At 38.0% G+C, this 14966-nt stretch overlaps 1 protein-coding gene across 1 annotated transcript in view; it reads right to left on the reverse strand.

The window, feature by feature from the left end:
* Positions 1-14960, reverse strand: part of mfhas1 (multifunctional ROCO family signaling regulator 1) — a 38508-nt gene extending 23548 nt beyond the window's left edge. The window contains exon 1 of the mRNA XM_016277622.1: positions 11739-14960. Within this exon, the coding sequence (XP_016133108.1) occupies positions 11739-14586 (2848 nt within the window). The 5' untranslated portion in view covers positions 14587-14960. The remainder of the gene's footprint in view (positions 1-11738) is intronic.
* Between the last annotated feature and the right edge of the window lie 6 nt (positions 14961-14966).

The following is a 14966-nucleotide window of genomic DNA, read 5'->3' on the forward strand; positions in this document are numbered from 1 at the left end:
AAAGATCCAAAGATCAGCATTTATCTGAAATAAAAAGCTTTTGTTATACACTATACCATTCAAAAGCTCTTTTTAAAATTGATATTATAGAAATTATTACTTTCATTTAGCAAGGATGTTTTAAATTGATCAAAAGTGATGATAAAGACATTTATAATGTATAACAGTTAATTTAAATAGTAAAAATATTTCAAAATGTTACCGTTTTTGCTGTATTTTGGATCAAATAAATGCAGGCTTGGTGAGCAGAAGAGAATTCTTTAAAAAACATAAAAAATCTTACTGTTCAAAATGTTAGCCTATAGTTTGAAGTTAAAAATATTAATAATTAATAAGGTGAATCTGAGATGTTTATTTGACAGTGATTTCACATTTCTTGTTTGTATGAAGTCTAAATACAAATAAAAGGTGAACATTAATTTATTTGTGCTGGTTTTTTTCTAGAAAATTAATTAGTTTTATTTGAAGAGGTTTCATAGACTTGGCAAATTAATTTTTCATAAGTTTGTAGGTAAAGACATCTGTTGTGGGCGTTCTTGGCAGATTTAATAAGGCTTTTTTTAATAGTGTTCATATCGATATCGGAATTATATCGTATCGACCGAAATTAAGAAATATATCGTGATATAAATTTTGGCCATATCGTCCAGCCCTAGAAAAACCCCAACCATATAGAAACTGTAAATCGATTATTTCTTACCATGGCCAATTAATGAACAATGGCTCTCTAAATGTAGTTCTTATTTACAACAAATAGGATGAAGTTATATTTAAAAAGTTATTTTTTAAAAGACTAATAAAACAAATTAAATAATAACACCTAATTATTAGACAATCGTAAAATAATCTTATATTTTCTTATATCTTATATTTAATAAAAAATTTAAAATGAATATCCATTTTTATGCTATCTTAAATTGTGCGGCCTAAAAATGATTTTAGTGCTTTTTAAATTTATTTATTCAAAATATTATTTAAAAAGATTAGTTACATCTAAAAAAAATCAAAAATAACCACACTGTAAAATATAATCAAGCAAATCTTAAAATCAGATTTATATAAATGTATTTCTTATTTACAATAAAACTGATAAAGTCTAAATTTATATCTGAAACGTTAATAGCAAATCCTCAAATTTACATACATTTTTCATACTGTTCATTATAATGTTGTGATGCCTAAATTCACTTGTAGTATTTCACTTAAGTGCTTTATTTTTATTTATTTAGACAAAATAGTACATTATTTGGTAACACTTTATAATAAGGTTCATTAGTTAATGTTAATTAATTCATTAAATAATATTAACAATGAGCAATACATTTGTTACATCATTTATTAATCTTTGCTAACGTTAATTAATAAAAGTACAACTATTCATTATAGTTCATGTTAGCTCAGGTCCATCAATTAATATTAACAGATACAACTTTTAAAACTTTATTTCTGGATTTTAATAACGTATTAGTAAAGGTTGAAAATAATATGAACTGAGATTAATAAATGCTTTAGAAGTATTTTTCATTGTTAGATCATGTTAACTAAAGTAGTTAAGTAACGTTAACAAATGGAACCTTATTGTAAAGTGTTATTATATTAATATTTAATTTTTAAATAACTTAAATATTTAAATAAGTTATAAATGTTGTTTTATTATTAAAATAGCATTTATAACTATTAAAATAGTGCTGTCAAACGATTAATCGCATACAAAATAAAAGTTTTTGTATACATAATATATATGTGTACTGTGTATATTTATCATGTATACAGTGGGTACGGAAAGTATTCAGACCCCCTTAAATTTTTCACTCTTTGTTATATTGCAGCCATTTGCTAAAATCATTTAAGTTATTTTTTTTTCCTCATTAATGTACACACCCCATATTGACAGAAAAACACAGAATTGTTGACATTTTTGCAGATTTATTAAAAAAGAAAAACTGAAATATCACATGGTCCTAAGTATTCAGACCCTTTGCTGTGACACTCATATATTTAACTCAGGTGCTGTCCATTTCTTCTGATCATCCTTGAGATGGTTAAGACACACACACACAGTATATATGTGACCCTGGACCACAAAACCAGTCATAAGTGTACATTTTTTTAAATTGAGATTTATACATACATCAACTTGAATAAATAAGCTTTCCATTGATGTATGGTTTGTTAGAATAGGACAATATTTGGCCGAGACACAACTATTTGAAAATCTGGAATCTGAGGGTGCAAAAAAATCTAAATACTGAGAAAATTGCCTTTAAAGTTGTCCAAATTAAGTGCTTCGCAATGCATAGTACTAATCAAAAATTAAGTTTTTATATATTTACAGTAAGAAATTTACAAAATATCTTTATGGAACATGATCTTTAATGTCCTAATGATTTTTGGCATGAAAGAAAAATCTATAATTTTGACCCATACAATGTATTTTTGGCTATTGCTACAATATATACCCCAGCGATTTAAAGTAACACTCCACTATTTTTGAAAATGCTCCAACTCCCCTAGAGTTAAACAGTTGAGTTTTACCGTTTTCTAATCCATTCAGCCGATCTCAGTGTCTGGCGGTAGTACTTTTAGCTGCAGCTTAGAATCCGATTAGACCGTTAGCATCTCGCTCAAAAATGACTAAAGAGTTTCTATATTTTTCCTCTTTAAAACTTGACTCTTCTGTAGTTACATCGTGTACTAAGACTGACGTAAAATGAAAAGTTGTGATTTTCTAGGCCGATATGGCTAGGAACTATACTCTCATTCCGGCGTAATAATCAAGGAACTTTGATGCCATACCATGGGTGCAGCAGGCGCAATGATATTACGCAGCGCCTGAAAATAGTCCCCAGCACGCTCCCTGTGCAAGCAGGTGGTCACGTTGGTTATGTTGATGGAAGTTAGCCTATTTTCAGGCGCTGCGTAAAATGAGCCTATTTTCAAAAATAGTGGAGTGTTCCTTCAAGACTGGTTTTGTGGTCCAGGGTCACATATTTCGAAAATATTGACATGTATTTACATATTTATATTCATATAATTTATAATATATATAAATATATTTAAAATATAAACAACTTATTTTTCTTAAATATATACATGCATGTGTGTATTTATATATACATAATAAATATACACAGTACACACACATATTATGTAAACAAAATTTTTTATTTTGGATGCGATTAATCGCGATTACTCGATTGACAGCTCTATATTAAAATAACAAATAAAAATAACAAATAGCCTAGTAAAAAAAATCTAATAAGCCATTTATCAGTTATCATTGTATTATTAAGCAGAATTTTAATATCCGTACATCCTTAGAAACATCAAATATCTTGTTCCATCCATCAAATACACCAAATCTGGGAGAGTGAGAATATAACTCAAAACTCTGACATTGCAATATTGAAAAACCTTTCATTTAAACTGTGCTGTACAGAAATGCCATCATTAATCTGTCACCGGCCCTGAACATGGCGTCCAAAATATCTCAAAATACCAGCAAGGTTCCCATCAAGCTGAGGTCACTTGAAAAGGTGATGGGCAGGGTTTTGCTAAGAAAAGCTGCTAAAAAGACTTGCCGCCCCAACTGCCGACAGGATAGATACTTTCTGGCACCACAGTGACACACTCCACCAACAACAACATATGTACGGTCATATATACAAGTCCATGGCAGTTGATACAGGCAGACTTTTGTGACTTAAGTACAGTGTGCTGACAGTGCAGGTGCTTTGGCCAGCTCTGATGAGCAGTGACTGAATTTAGCTCAGGGAACAACCGGGCTCTTATTTCTAACACACAGTCCAAGAGCCAAACGACTAAATGTCAGTTGGCTCAGTTTCTAAATGGGTCAGACAAGCTACTGTACCTAATGCCATCTCAACTGAGTTCACTGACAAACAGGTTATGCCAGCTTTTTCCTCATTTTCAAACTCTGTTTGAAGACACCAAATGGATGTAACAAGCCATGCAAGCCAACTGTCAAAAGTAATTTCCTCAATTTCATTTCTTTGCACTTAAAAGGATGCAGAGGACAAATCTGCTATTTCAAGAACCTGCTTGTATTAATAGACTTGGTTATCAGTTATCACATTCAAAAAAGGTGCACATGCACATCCAAATGTGGAAACTTCTTCATTAAATAAAGGAGTCACTGAGATAAGATAACAGGAGTAAGTTCAATTCAACAAACTCACATCACTTGCAAAACACGCCCACTAGCTTTTCTGTCCAGTCATGGCCTAATGGATAGAGAGTCGGACTTGTAACCTGAAGGTCACGGGTTCGAGTCTCAGGTCCAGCAGGAATGAATAACCAGCGCTCTCTCCACCTTCAATTTCACGACTGAGGTGAGACCCTTGAGCAAGACACCGAACCCCCAACTGCTCCCCGGGTGCACAGCATTGGCTGCCCACTGTTCCGGGTGTGTGTTCACTGCTGTGTGTGTGCACTTGGATGGGTTAAATGCAGAGCACAAATTCTTAGTATGGGACACCATACTTGGCTGGTGAACGTGATTTCACCAAGTACAACATGTTCCTGGATCAACATCCTTGTTGATCCTGGAACAACATTCCAGTCAACCAATCAGAATTGAGGGATACGTTTTCAAGAAATGTCAGTTTTAGGCTTACAATCAGGGTTAGATGCTTCTACACCCTTGTTATTCACCTATCATTTCCCCCTGATTTTAGGAATAAATGATGGGTAGGGTTAAGTATTGAGCTAGGTTTATATTTTTGGACAGTAATGTTGAGAAGGAACATGTCTTACTTGGCAAAATCACGGTGACCATACTTGGCCACACACCACGTCACTTCAGTTTGATGTGACATATTATGAACACCCAAACAAGCTCTCAGACACTAGAGATAGAAAGCCTTTTAAATTCCAGTTAAGGCCCTTAATTTCAATTGAATTGAGGTACAAACAAAATGCAGAATTGGATTAAAGGTAGGGATGCAAAAAAAATTTAATTAAATGATTTGACCCTTCGCAGGGAGCTTGACTGACAGGCGATCTAACCAATCATAATGCAGAAACCGCCATTTTGTTCAATAAACAAACCAGATAGGAGAGTAGATTAACTTTGGTGGACTTAAATTTGAAAAATGGTATATATTAGTGCTGGGCGGTATACCGGTTTAAAAAACGGCTCGTTCTAACATGCCCCAACATATCTACCTCACTATGTGGAAATATTTGCATAATGCCGCCCAAATGTTCACGCAAAGAAAGAAGGCGTGGTTTCAGTAACCGCAGTTAGTGTTGAAGCAGCATGTCAGGGAGACGCTGTGTGTTTCTAGGTGAAAGCAAAAGCACTTTATTTGGCCTTCCGAAAGTAGATGCATTTAGGAATCTTTAAGATTACTTACAACAGAACAGCAATGCATTTTATGGACGACCGTTTCGTGAACCTAGGAGAGGAGGTAATTCTGATTTTGCTATGACAATCTGGCGCTTCTGAATCAGCTACTGTTTTGTTATTAGTTTAAGTATTTGCTATTGACTGTTCAAATGCGAGGTTTTGCGCGTCTTGTGTGTGTGTGTGTGCGAGCGAGAGAGAGAGAGAGAGAGCGAGACATCACAGTGGAGTCAGCTGTCTTAACCGTGGCTTGTGTACTGCAAACACATATTCATCACTGTGTCTGTCACGCGACTCTGGTCCCCTTTTGGGCTGTCTTTACATTTATTTTGAAAGATGAAGCTCGCGATTATGGTAAGGGGCGTTACATTTCCGACGAGTGCTTGCGGTGTTCGGTCAATCACAATGCACTGGGTCAGCTGGCCAATCAGAGCAGACTGCGCTTGTCGGAAGGAGGGACTTTGTAGAAAACGAAGCGTTTGAGAGAGGCGGGGCATAGAGGACTTACAATAATGTACAGTATTTGAAAAATAATGTGTTTTTTTTTAGATGAAAGCATGTCAACATATTCTGTCACACCAAATACACAAAATAATGATCTTTAAAAAAGCATCATATGACCCCTTTAAGAACTGCCGGGTTCTCCGGTAGTGGGCGGGGCTAATGCACAAACAGCAATCACATTGGCTGGCACTAACCTATTATCTTCCATTTAGATTTTAGCAAATCAATTTGAGCGAACACAGACAACGTGATTATTATATTCATGAACCCAGCAGCTCATTAATCCTCAGTACGTTTTACATTCTCATTAGTAGTAGAATTCGTAGTAGTATTGCTATCTTATCAGTATTCATTTTTTACTTTTTTTTGATAGAAACACTAAATGACAAACAATATTTTAAGCACCACCACCAGTAAGTTCAGATAAAACATTTAAAAAATTCTAAGTCAATCTACTGCAGTATTTTCTCTCTCAATCAGTAAAAAAATGTGGTTAACACCCGGTCATGGATGGAAAAAAAAAATACAGTCATATACTGTGAAACCGGTATCATTTTGAAAAATACTGTGATATAAATTTTTGGTCAAACTGCCCAGCAGTAGTATATATTGATGTCTTTCTGTGGTTTAAATAAAATACCTTCTGATGTTCATTCATGTTTATTTTGTGCTTTAACTAACAAATATGAATAGATGATCCATTCACGTGCTGCTTGAACTGAGGCTCTACAGTGATCTATCGCGACACATTCAAGAGCAACAAAACGGTATTTATTGTTTGAATTTCTTTAAAGATAGATAGATAGATAGATAGATAGATAGATAGATAGATAGATAGATAGATAGATAGATAGATAGATAGATAGATAGATAGATAGATAGGCTATTCTGCTATTTTCAAGAGCAACAAAACGGTATTTATTGTTTGAATTTCTTTAAAGATAGATAGATAGATAGATAGATAGATAGATAGATAGATAGATAGATAGATAGATAGATAGATAGATAGATAGATAGATAGATAGATAGATAGATAGATAGATCTGCTATTGGACATCGGGATGAATCCAAAAAGAAAGTGGTTTTGGGTCTCTGAACTCCGAAGTAATAGAGAACTGCCTGTGAGCATCACACTGTGTTTAGTCTTTCAGAGAGTGGAGCTTCAACACTGAATAAACAAGCAAGTGAGCCAAAAATATCATGGCTAAATTTGGTAGGATCAAAAAACCTTGCAGCTAAACTTGTTCTGTTTTTACTTGGCTCTAGAGACCTATATATGGTAAAACAAAGAAACGGATTGTCATCCCTACCACAAATACAGCATGCAGTCGATATCTATTAACTTTAATGAGCTCAACTAATCCAGCCTTCAATAACAATGGGTACTTACAAGCTAATGCACTCATTAAAAGCAGGCCAAACAGGTCTTTACCATGGCACAGGGCCCTTACATCTTGTGAGCTCCTGTTAAGAACTATTGTGAGTCAGGAATTGCCCCACCTGAACCGGTCTCATCACGTGATTTCAGGAAACAAGCTGTCAAGCCTAAGAGGACATCCTGCCCAGCTATTTAAACATCATACAAATATAATTCTTTCATTAGGAGATTAAAACATTACTGTAAACCTAATGAGCCATAGCGTCTGGTATATTTTACAGGATTTCCAGGTGAAACATCATTAGGTTGCAAAAGAAAGACTTTGTAAGACCAAGAATAACATCGAAAAACATATTTTTGCACAACTAGCAACTAGTGCTGCTAGTGCAGGCGATTAATTTTTGCAGTTTAACAGCATTTAACAATTAAACTCCGCACACCTGACAACAATAGATAGGCGCGTTGGAGGCAAAGACCAACCAGGTCAAAAAACTAAAAAGCAAAAAACAAATCCCACACACTATGCAAAAAATATCAAAATACAAGACTACGTTTTGGTCGCATGAACTTCATCAGGAATTTTTTAACACAAAATGGGGTGTACTTTGTGATGTCATGTTTAAAAAATTCCTGATGAAGGTCATGTGACCGAAACGTAGTCAATAAATATTTTGATATTTTTTGCATAGTGTGCGGGATTTGTTTTTTGATTTTTAGTTTAACAGCATTAAAAAATTTTAATACAGTTAACATATGGGCAGAGGTAGGGTTGGCCACCCCACTTACAACAGCTGCTTCAGTCTCTTTTTTTCTTGACAAGAATTGCATTTATTTAGATGCAGAACGTCTTTACGGCCACATCAAATAGGAGATTTTCAGACGCGCACTCCACTTCGCATCAGCGACAGCTGCTAGTTAAACGGTACAGGTAACATGGCAGCTTCAGTAAAACAACAATGAACTGCGGTCATATGAGATGTTGTCAGGCCATATGTTAGTAAAAAAAACACATTTTCCGATCCTGTCAGCGTTATACTGTGCTCGTTGCACGTGCTCTTCAATTGCACATACAAATACGGCGGTGCACGCAGTAGCCTGTATCATATCATATTAAAACATGCGTGTCAAATCCGCATCATGTTCAGCAGCGGCAGCTCTTAATCACGATTAATTGCAATTCATTTCAGAAAAAATTTTTTATTGACTGACAGCACTATTATTTAGCAACATTAAATCATAACTTGACACCTTTTCAGAATATGCACAATGTAATGCACAAATGACATAGTACCGTCATGCATTGACCATTTTAAAATACAATGGGCCCAAAATATATTTGGACATTTAGGCTACGCATATGACTGTCACATTACATAATAAAAAATCATGTGGCATGTAGCATTTATTGTAAAGGAATATAGCACAAATGTTTCACAAAAAAATGCATTTAGTAGATACTGTGCTCGTTGCACATGCTCTTCAATTGCACATACAAATACGGCGGGTGCACGCTGTAGCCTGTATCATATCATATTAAAACATGCGTGTCAAATCCGCATCATGTTCAGCAGCGGCAGCTCTTAATCACGATTAATTGCAATTCATTTCAGAAATTTTTTTTTATTGACTGACAGCACTATTATTTAGCAACATTAAATCATAACTTGACACCTTTTCAGAATATGCACAATGTAATGCACAAATGACATAGTACCGTCATGCATTGACCATTTTAAAATACAATGGGCCCAAAATATATTTGGACATTTAGGCTACGCATATGACTGTCACATTACATAATAAAAAATCATGTGGCATGTAGCATTTATTGTAAAGGAATATAGCACAAATGTTTCACAAAAAAATGCATTTAGTAGGTTTTAAATGATCAAACAACGGATATACTGTTCAAAATTAAAAAGGTAAAATTAAAGGTAATCAGAAATAGTTGCACATTTTTTTTAATTATTTCTGAGAAAAGGTTGAGCATCATTCGTTTAAAAGTTTCAATTGGTAAGACCTTTTATTTAATGCAATGATATTCAGACACTTTAAGTGACTGCATCTTTTATGGAGTTATTGTACTTTGTGTCATAAAACATGTTTAGTTTGCAGGAGGTGTGAAACCATTAGAATGCAATGATATATGAAACTAGGCCTTTGACTGCTGTGTTTGACTGATATTTGGCAAAAATGGGCATGGTGTGTTCAATGAGGTATACAGGTGCATCTCAATAAATTAGAATGTCGTGCAAAAGTTCATTTATTTCAGTAATTCAACTCAAATTGTGAAACTCGTGTATTAAATAAATTCAATGCACACAGACTGAAGTAGTTTAAGTCTTTGGTTCTTTTAATTGGAACAATTAAAATGTGTAAAAGAATGTGGTTCTTTTCACAATTAAAAGAACCAAAGACTTAAACTACTTCAGTCTGTGTGCATTGAATTTATTTAATACACGAGTTTCACAATTTGAGTTGAATTACTGAAATAAATAAACTTTTCCACGACATTCTAATTTATTGAGATGGACCTGTATCTCTAACATAAGCCAGCACCACTTAATCTTTAAAATAACACTAAAAATTTCCGCTTGTGACGCCTTCATAAATGAAGACGGAAGACACCAAGGCCTAGGGCAGGGGTGGCGAACTCCGGTCCTGGAGAGCCGCAGTCCTGCAGAGCTCAGCTCCAACCCTAATTAAAACTCACCTGCCTGCAGCTTCCTAGTAACCCTTCAGGCCTTGATTATCTTGTTCAGGTGTGTTTGATTAGGGTTGAAGCAAAACTCTGCAGGGCTGTGGCTCTCCAGGACCAACGTTCGCCACCCCTGGCCTAGGGGAACCTAACCTATACATCTTTATGCAATATTTTGTAACTACACTTAATAACCCCAAATTGTCTACAGACACATGAACATGATGCCAATACAATAATGGCACCTAAGTCTAAGAGGGTGCAAAACTACAGAATACAAGACCCCCAAGAATATTTATACATGTATACTGAAATAAATAAACTTTTCCACGACATTCTAATTTATTGAGATGGACCTGTATCTCTAACATAAGCCAGCACCACTTAATCTTTAAAATAACACTAAAAATTTCCGCTTGTGACGCCTTCATAAATGAAGACGGAAGACACCAAGGCCTAGGGCAGGGGTGGCGAACTCCGGTCCTGGAGAGCCGCAGTCCTGCAGAGCTCAGCTCCAACCCTAATTAAAACTCACCTGCCTGCAGCTTCCTCGTAACCCTTCAGGCCTTGATTATCTTGTTCAGGTGTGTTTGATTAGGGTTGAAGCAAAACTCTGCAGGGCTGTGGCTCTCCAGGACCAACGTTCGCCACCCCTGGCCTAGGGGAACCTAACCTATACATCTTTATGCAATATTTTGTAACTACACTTAATAACCCCAAATTGTCTACAGACACATGAACATGATGCCAATACAATAATGGCACCTAAGTCTAAGAGGGTGCAAAACTACAGAATACAAGACCCCCAAGAATATTTATACATGTATAAAAAAAGCATTCTTTTTATTTTAAAAAACATATACCGGAACCTAGGTTACTATATATGCCAGTGGCTGTTGCACCTAATCTGCATCCCATGAAGAAAGCCATATGATGTTACCATGGTAACCCTCTCCACTGCTGTGGATGTGCAAGGCTGAGTTCTCAGCAGCACAGCAGTCAGCTCAAGCTAATTTGTGTTTCTAGGTGTGGCTTCAAACCCAGTGAGATCACCCCCCTCTCTCTTGTTATGGCCAGCCATGCTCATTCTTTGTTTAGCCTAGATCCATTCCAAAATGACTTCATTTCACGCTGATTCACCCTTTATTGAATCAGTGTTTACTTGGCAATAAACCCAGACATACGCCTCCATAGTGACAGCACTGCAAAGATTACCTTATTCATCACTGCAGAATTAATGCTACTCTTTATATTTGTTCTGAAATACATGCCTGATAGGTTTATGACTGCATATCAGTGTTAAACTAAAACATTTTAATAAGTCTCTAAACTGTAAATGAATGAACATATCTGGTTAACAGCTTGTTTTCCATCATAACACCCCATTCTGAATTATGTTAAAGCAATAGTTCACTCGAAAAAATGTAAATTCTGTCATAATTTACTCACGCTCAATAGGTCATTACAAACCTGTATGAATTTCTTTATTCTGTGGCACAAAAAAAAGAATATCTGAACTTTTTTGTCCATTCAATAAAAGTGAGTGGGGTCCAAAGTTGATTGGGCTCTTCTAACTTTAATTGTATGGGCAAATACAATTAAAACATTCTTCAAAATATCCTCTTTTGTGCTCTGCAGAAGACACTAAGTCATACAAGTCTGGAACGATCTGGAATTTGAATTTTTGAGTGAACTATTCCTTAGCATTAATGCAGACATGTAGTGGCAATAAGAAATTATGGTCACAAACGGTATTAGAAACAAGACCTGGAAAGGGTCAGAACACTAACCTGGAAAGGAATGTGGATTGGGGGACCCTCTCTTCAGGCACTTGGAACACAGGACATGCACAGAGTAGTGAAGGCCAGGCCATTCCTGCAGAAGAACATTTAACTCCTCCACTAAGGGAATAATGGCTTGCCAAGCTGTCCAGATATTTGGCAAGGATGCATGGCTGGAAATGTAGAGGGTCTCAGGCTGCAATCTGCTCCGTGAGGGCCGGTAACTCACCGTCACAGGCACTTTACCCCGATAGGCAAAGATATGATGCTTTCCATCGGACCGTTGCACCACGTGGCTGTTGATTTGCACGCTATACCGTGCAAAAAGTCCAAGAGGGGTGAAGAAAGGAAACCTGTATTCAATCTGCAGCTGCTCAACCGAGAAGAACTGACCAGGGATCGATGAGCCCCCGCTGGCCGAGGCCTCAGGATGGGGCTCCTCGTTGCTGACCTGACTGGGAAACTTATACCAGACGGTGGCTCCATTAAGCGGCTTGCTGCGAGGTTTGTTGACACAGTAGCACACGCCCATCTTTTCCAGCAGTTCCATGATCAGGTGCAAGTCCTGCTGTGTCTGTACCAGGGGCTTAAGCAACAATCGAATCACATTTGACGGCAGCAAGCCATGCAACAGAAACCCCTCCACGTGACCGTGCATCTGTGTAGACCTGATGCTATCTCCATCATCTCCTTCAGCCTGTAGTTTCTCAAGCATTGCAGCGAGGTCTCTCTGAAAAAACACATTCAAGATGGCGATAAATCGGGGTAGATTGTGGAAGACGTATTCCTTCAACGTCATGCTGTCTTCAAAGTACAAAAGTTTACCGCTCTCGTGTAGGTACGAGAGCGCGCTTTGCAGGCGGTCCTCCGTCAGCCCAGCCTGAAGGCCAAACCGGGCCGAATCCCACCAGGAAAGCCATAAATCCTGTGGCTTAAAATGCAGTTCCTCAAGCATCTGCCATGACTTTGGCAGAACTCTGTGAAGATTGGGGAAAATCTCCCTGTGATCGGCGACAGACATGAGCTTCTCTTTCAAATGCTGGATGTTTCTATGAGCCATCATGCAGCTGACGCAAATCACCGGAGAGAGGATTTGTAGTCGATTGTTGAGCATATATTGCAACTGAGACTTTTTACGTCGCAAGTTTTTATCTGTGACCCCATAAAACAGAACATGGGGGTTAGAAGTCCGAACGTCGTAACCTTGCTCAAGGGCTTCGTCAACCTGCAGGGCAAGCACTTGTAGGCATTCAGTGTCCATTTTTTCCTGGAGCGAAATCTGTCTGTGAATATCCAGGCACTTTTCTTCAACCTCAACCTCTTCACATAAGTCACTGTGGGTGCCTACAATGCACACAACTGCATGTGGCACCTTGGCACTGAGCAGGTGGAGGAAACCACCAACATGGGAGTAGAAGCTCTTTGATGTATACAATTTCAGATTCACCACCAAAACATAAAGTGCTCCGGGAGACAGGAAAAAGGGTTTGATAAGATCATAGTTCTGCTTACCAGATAAATCATATACAATGAATGTAAGACTCCGATCTGCATCCGCTACCCAGTTCGTCACGTCAATACCCCTACATCCAATGGCCATCTTGGCATCAGACGGTTTGTTGACAATGCACTGCCTGAGTGTGGTTTTCCCTGCATTTTTCTGGCCCATCAAAACCAGTTTAAGCCTGGGTTTTACAGCAGGTTGGGAATGTGCAAGCTCCTTCTGATAGGCAGCTATGTAGGGGATCCCCTTCATGCACACTTCATATGGGGGCTGAATGAGAGGATTATCCTTCACCTTCCAGATGTTGACTTTGGCAAGTTTTCCAAAATTGTCTGGGAGGATGGCGATTTGGTTACCCTGTAAAACCAGCTCCTCCAATTTCCCTAGCTCTACAATAGAGTCCGGGAGAAACGTTATACTATTATTGTCCAACCACAAATTAGCAAGATTGCACAGCTGTCCTACCTCCTCAGGGAGGAACGTCAGTTTATTCCGGCTTAAATACAACTCCTCCAAACTGGTGAGTTTGATGATAACCTGAGGAAAATGTTCAAAGGAGTTTGAGGAGAGATTGAGCATTTTCAGTTTCTGCAGTTTCCCAAACGATTGCGGCAGGCTTGTGAGGAAATTATCATCAAGCATCAGGCTCTCCAAGTTCTGCAGCTCACAAAATGTTTCAGGCAAAAACGAGAGGTGAGTGCTGCTGAGCCACAAGATTTTAATAGATTGGAGCATCATGATGTTACCCGGAAGACCTTCTAGTTTATTCCCAGAGCAGTCAAGCTCCTCCAGATCAGAGAGGGCAAGTATTTCAGAAGGGAAACGCTGTAGCTTGTTATGATCCACATCGAGCGTTCTGAGCTTCCTGAGCTGTGAAAAGGACCTGGGGAAATCATGCAGCTCGTTGAAGCTGATGTCAAGCTCCTCCAGACTTTGCAAAGTCCCAATCTGAGATGGCAGGTACTGGATTTTGTTATGACTAATGCACAACTTTTTAAGCCCCTTGAGAAGATCAATATCTTCTGAAAAGTGGTTCAAGCAGTTGTGACTGATATCTAATTCAACCAGCTGACTAAGTTGAAATACTGCAGTGGGAACTGTTGCAAACTTGTTCCTTCGAAGGATGAGGATGCGAAGCCTGGTTAGGGTTGAGCCCAGTCCCTCTGGAAGCTCTTGAAGGGAGTTGTTGCCCAGATTGAGGACCTCGATCTCCTTTATGTCCTCGGGTAATGTAATTTTCTGGCAGTTTTTGGTGCTGAGAGTCAGCTGTCTCAGATTGCTCCTCAGCTTCCGGGAGCGCAAAGCAGCATCCCTCCATAATCTAGCTGTCTTCAGGTTATTCTCCTCAGCCATCGTATCGAAGCCGTGCTTCTCCTTGTTCTCATTGAGCACAGTGATCAATCAACTAGGCAGCATTGTGCTGCTTTCACTTGCTTTATCGATTCGGGTTCTCCGCACAGCAATCCAGATGAAACCAACATTTAGACCATGCCGATTTCATCTTCATCCGAAAATATGTTCAATAGCATTCAGGAAAACAGGGCTGGGCTGCGTTCTTTCACGCATCCTCGTTATCTGCGCCATAGACAGCAGAATAAAAAGCGCACGCGCGCATCAAAAGTCCCAGTTCGTGTGGCTGGCGATTCCGCCAGCGCGTCCTTTGATACCACATGAGAGAAAAAACCTAAGACATATCCAGTGGGTTAGAATGAAAGAAGGGCAGTGGTGGCTGC

This window comes from Sinocyclocheilus grahami, unplaced genomic scaffold (genome assembly GCF_001515645.1).
Source record: "Sinocyclocheilus grahami isolate Dianchi unplaced genomic scaffold, SAMN03320097.WGS_v1.1 scaffold114.1, whole genome shotgun sequence".
Taxonomy (NCBI): Eukaryota; Metazoa; Chordata; class Actinopteri; order Cypriniformes; family Cyprinidae; genus Sinocyclocheilus; species Sinocyclocheilus grahami.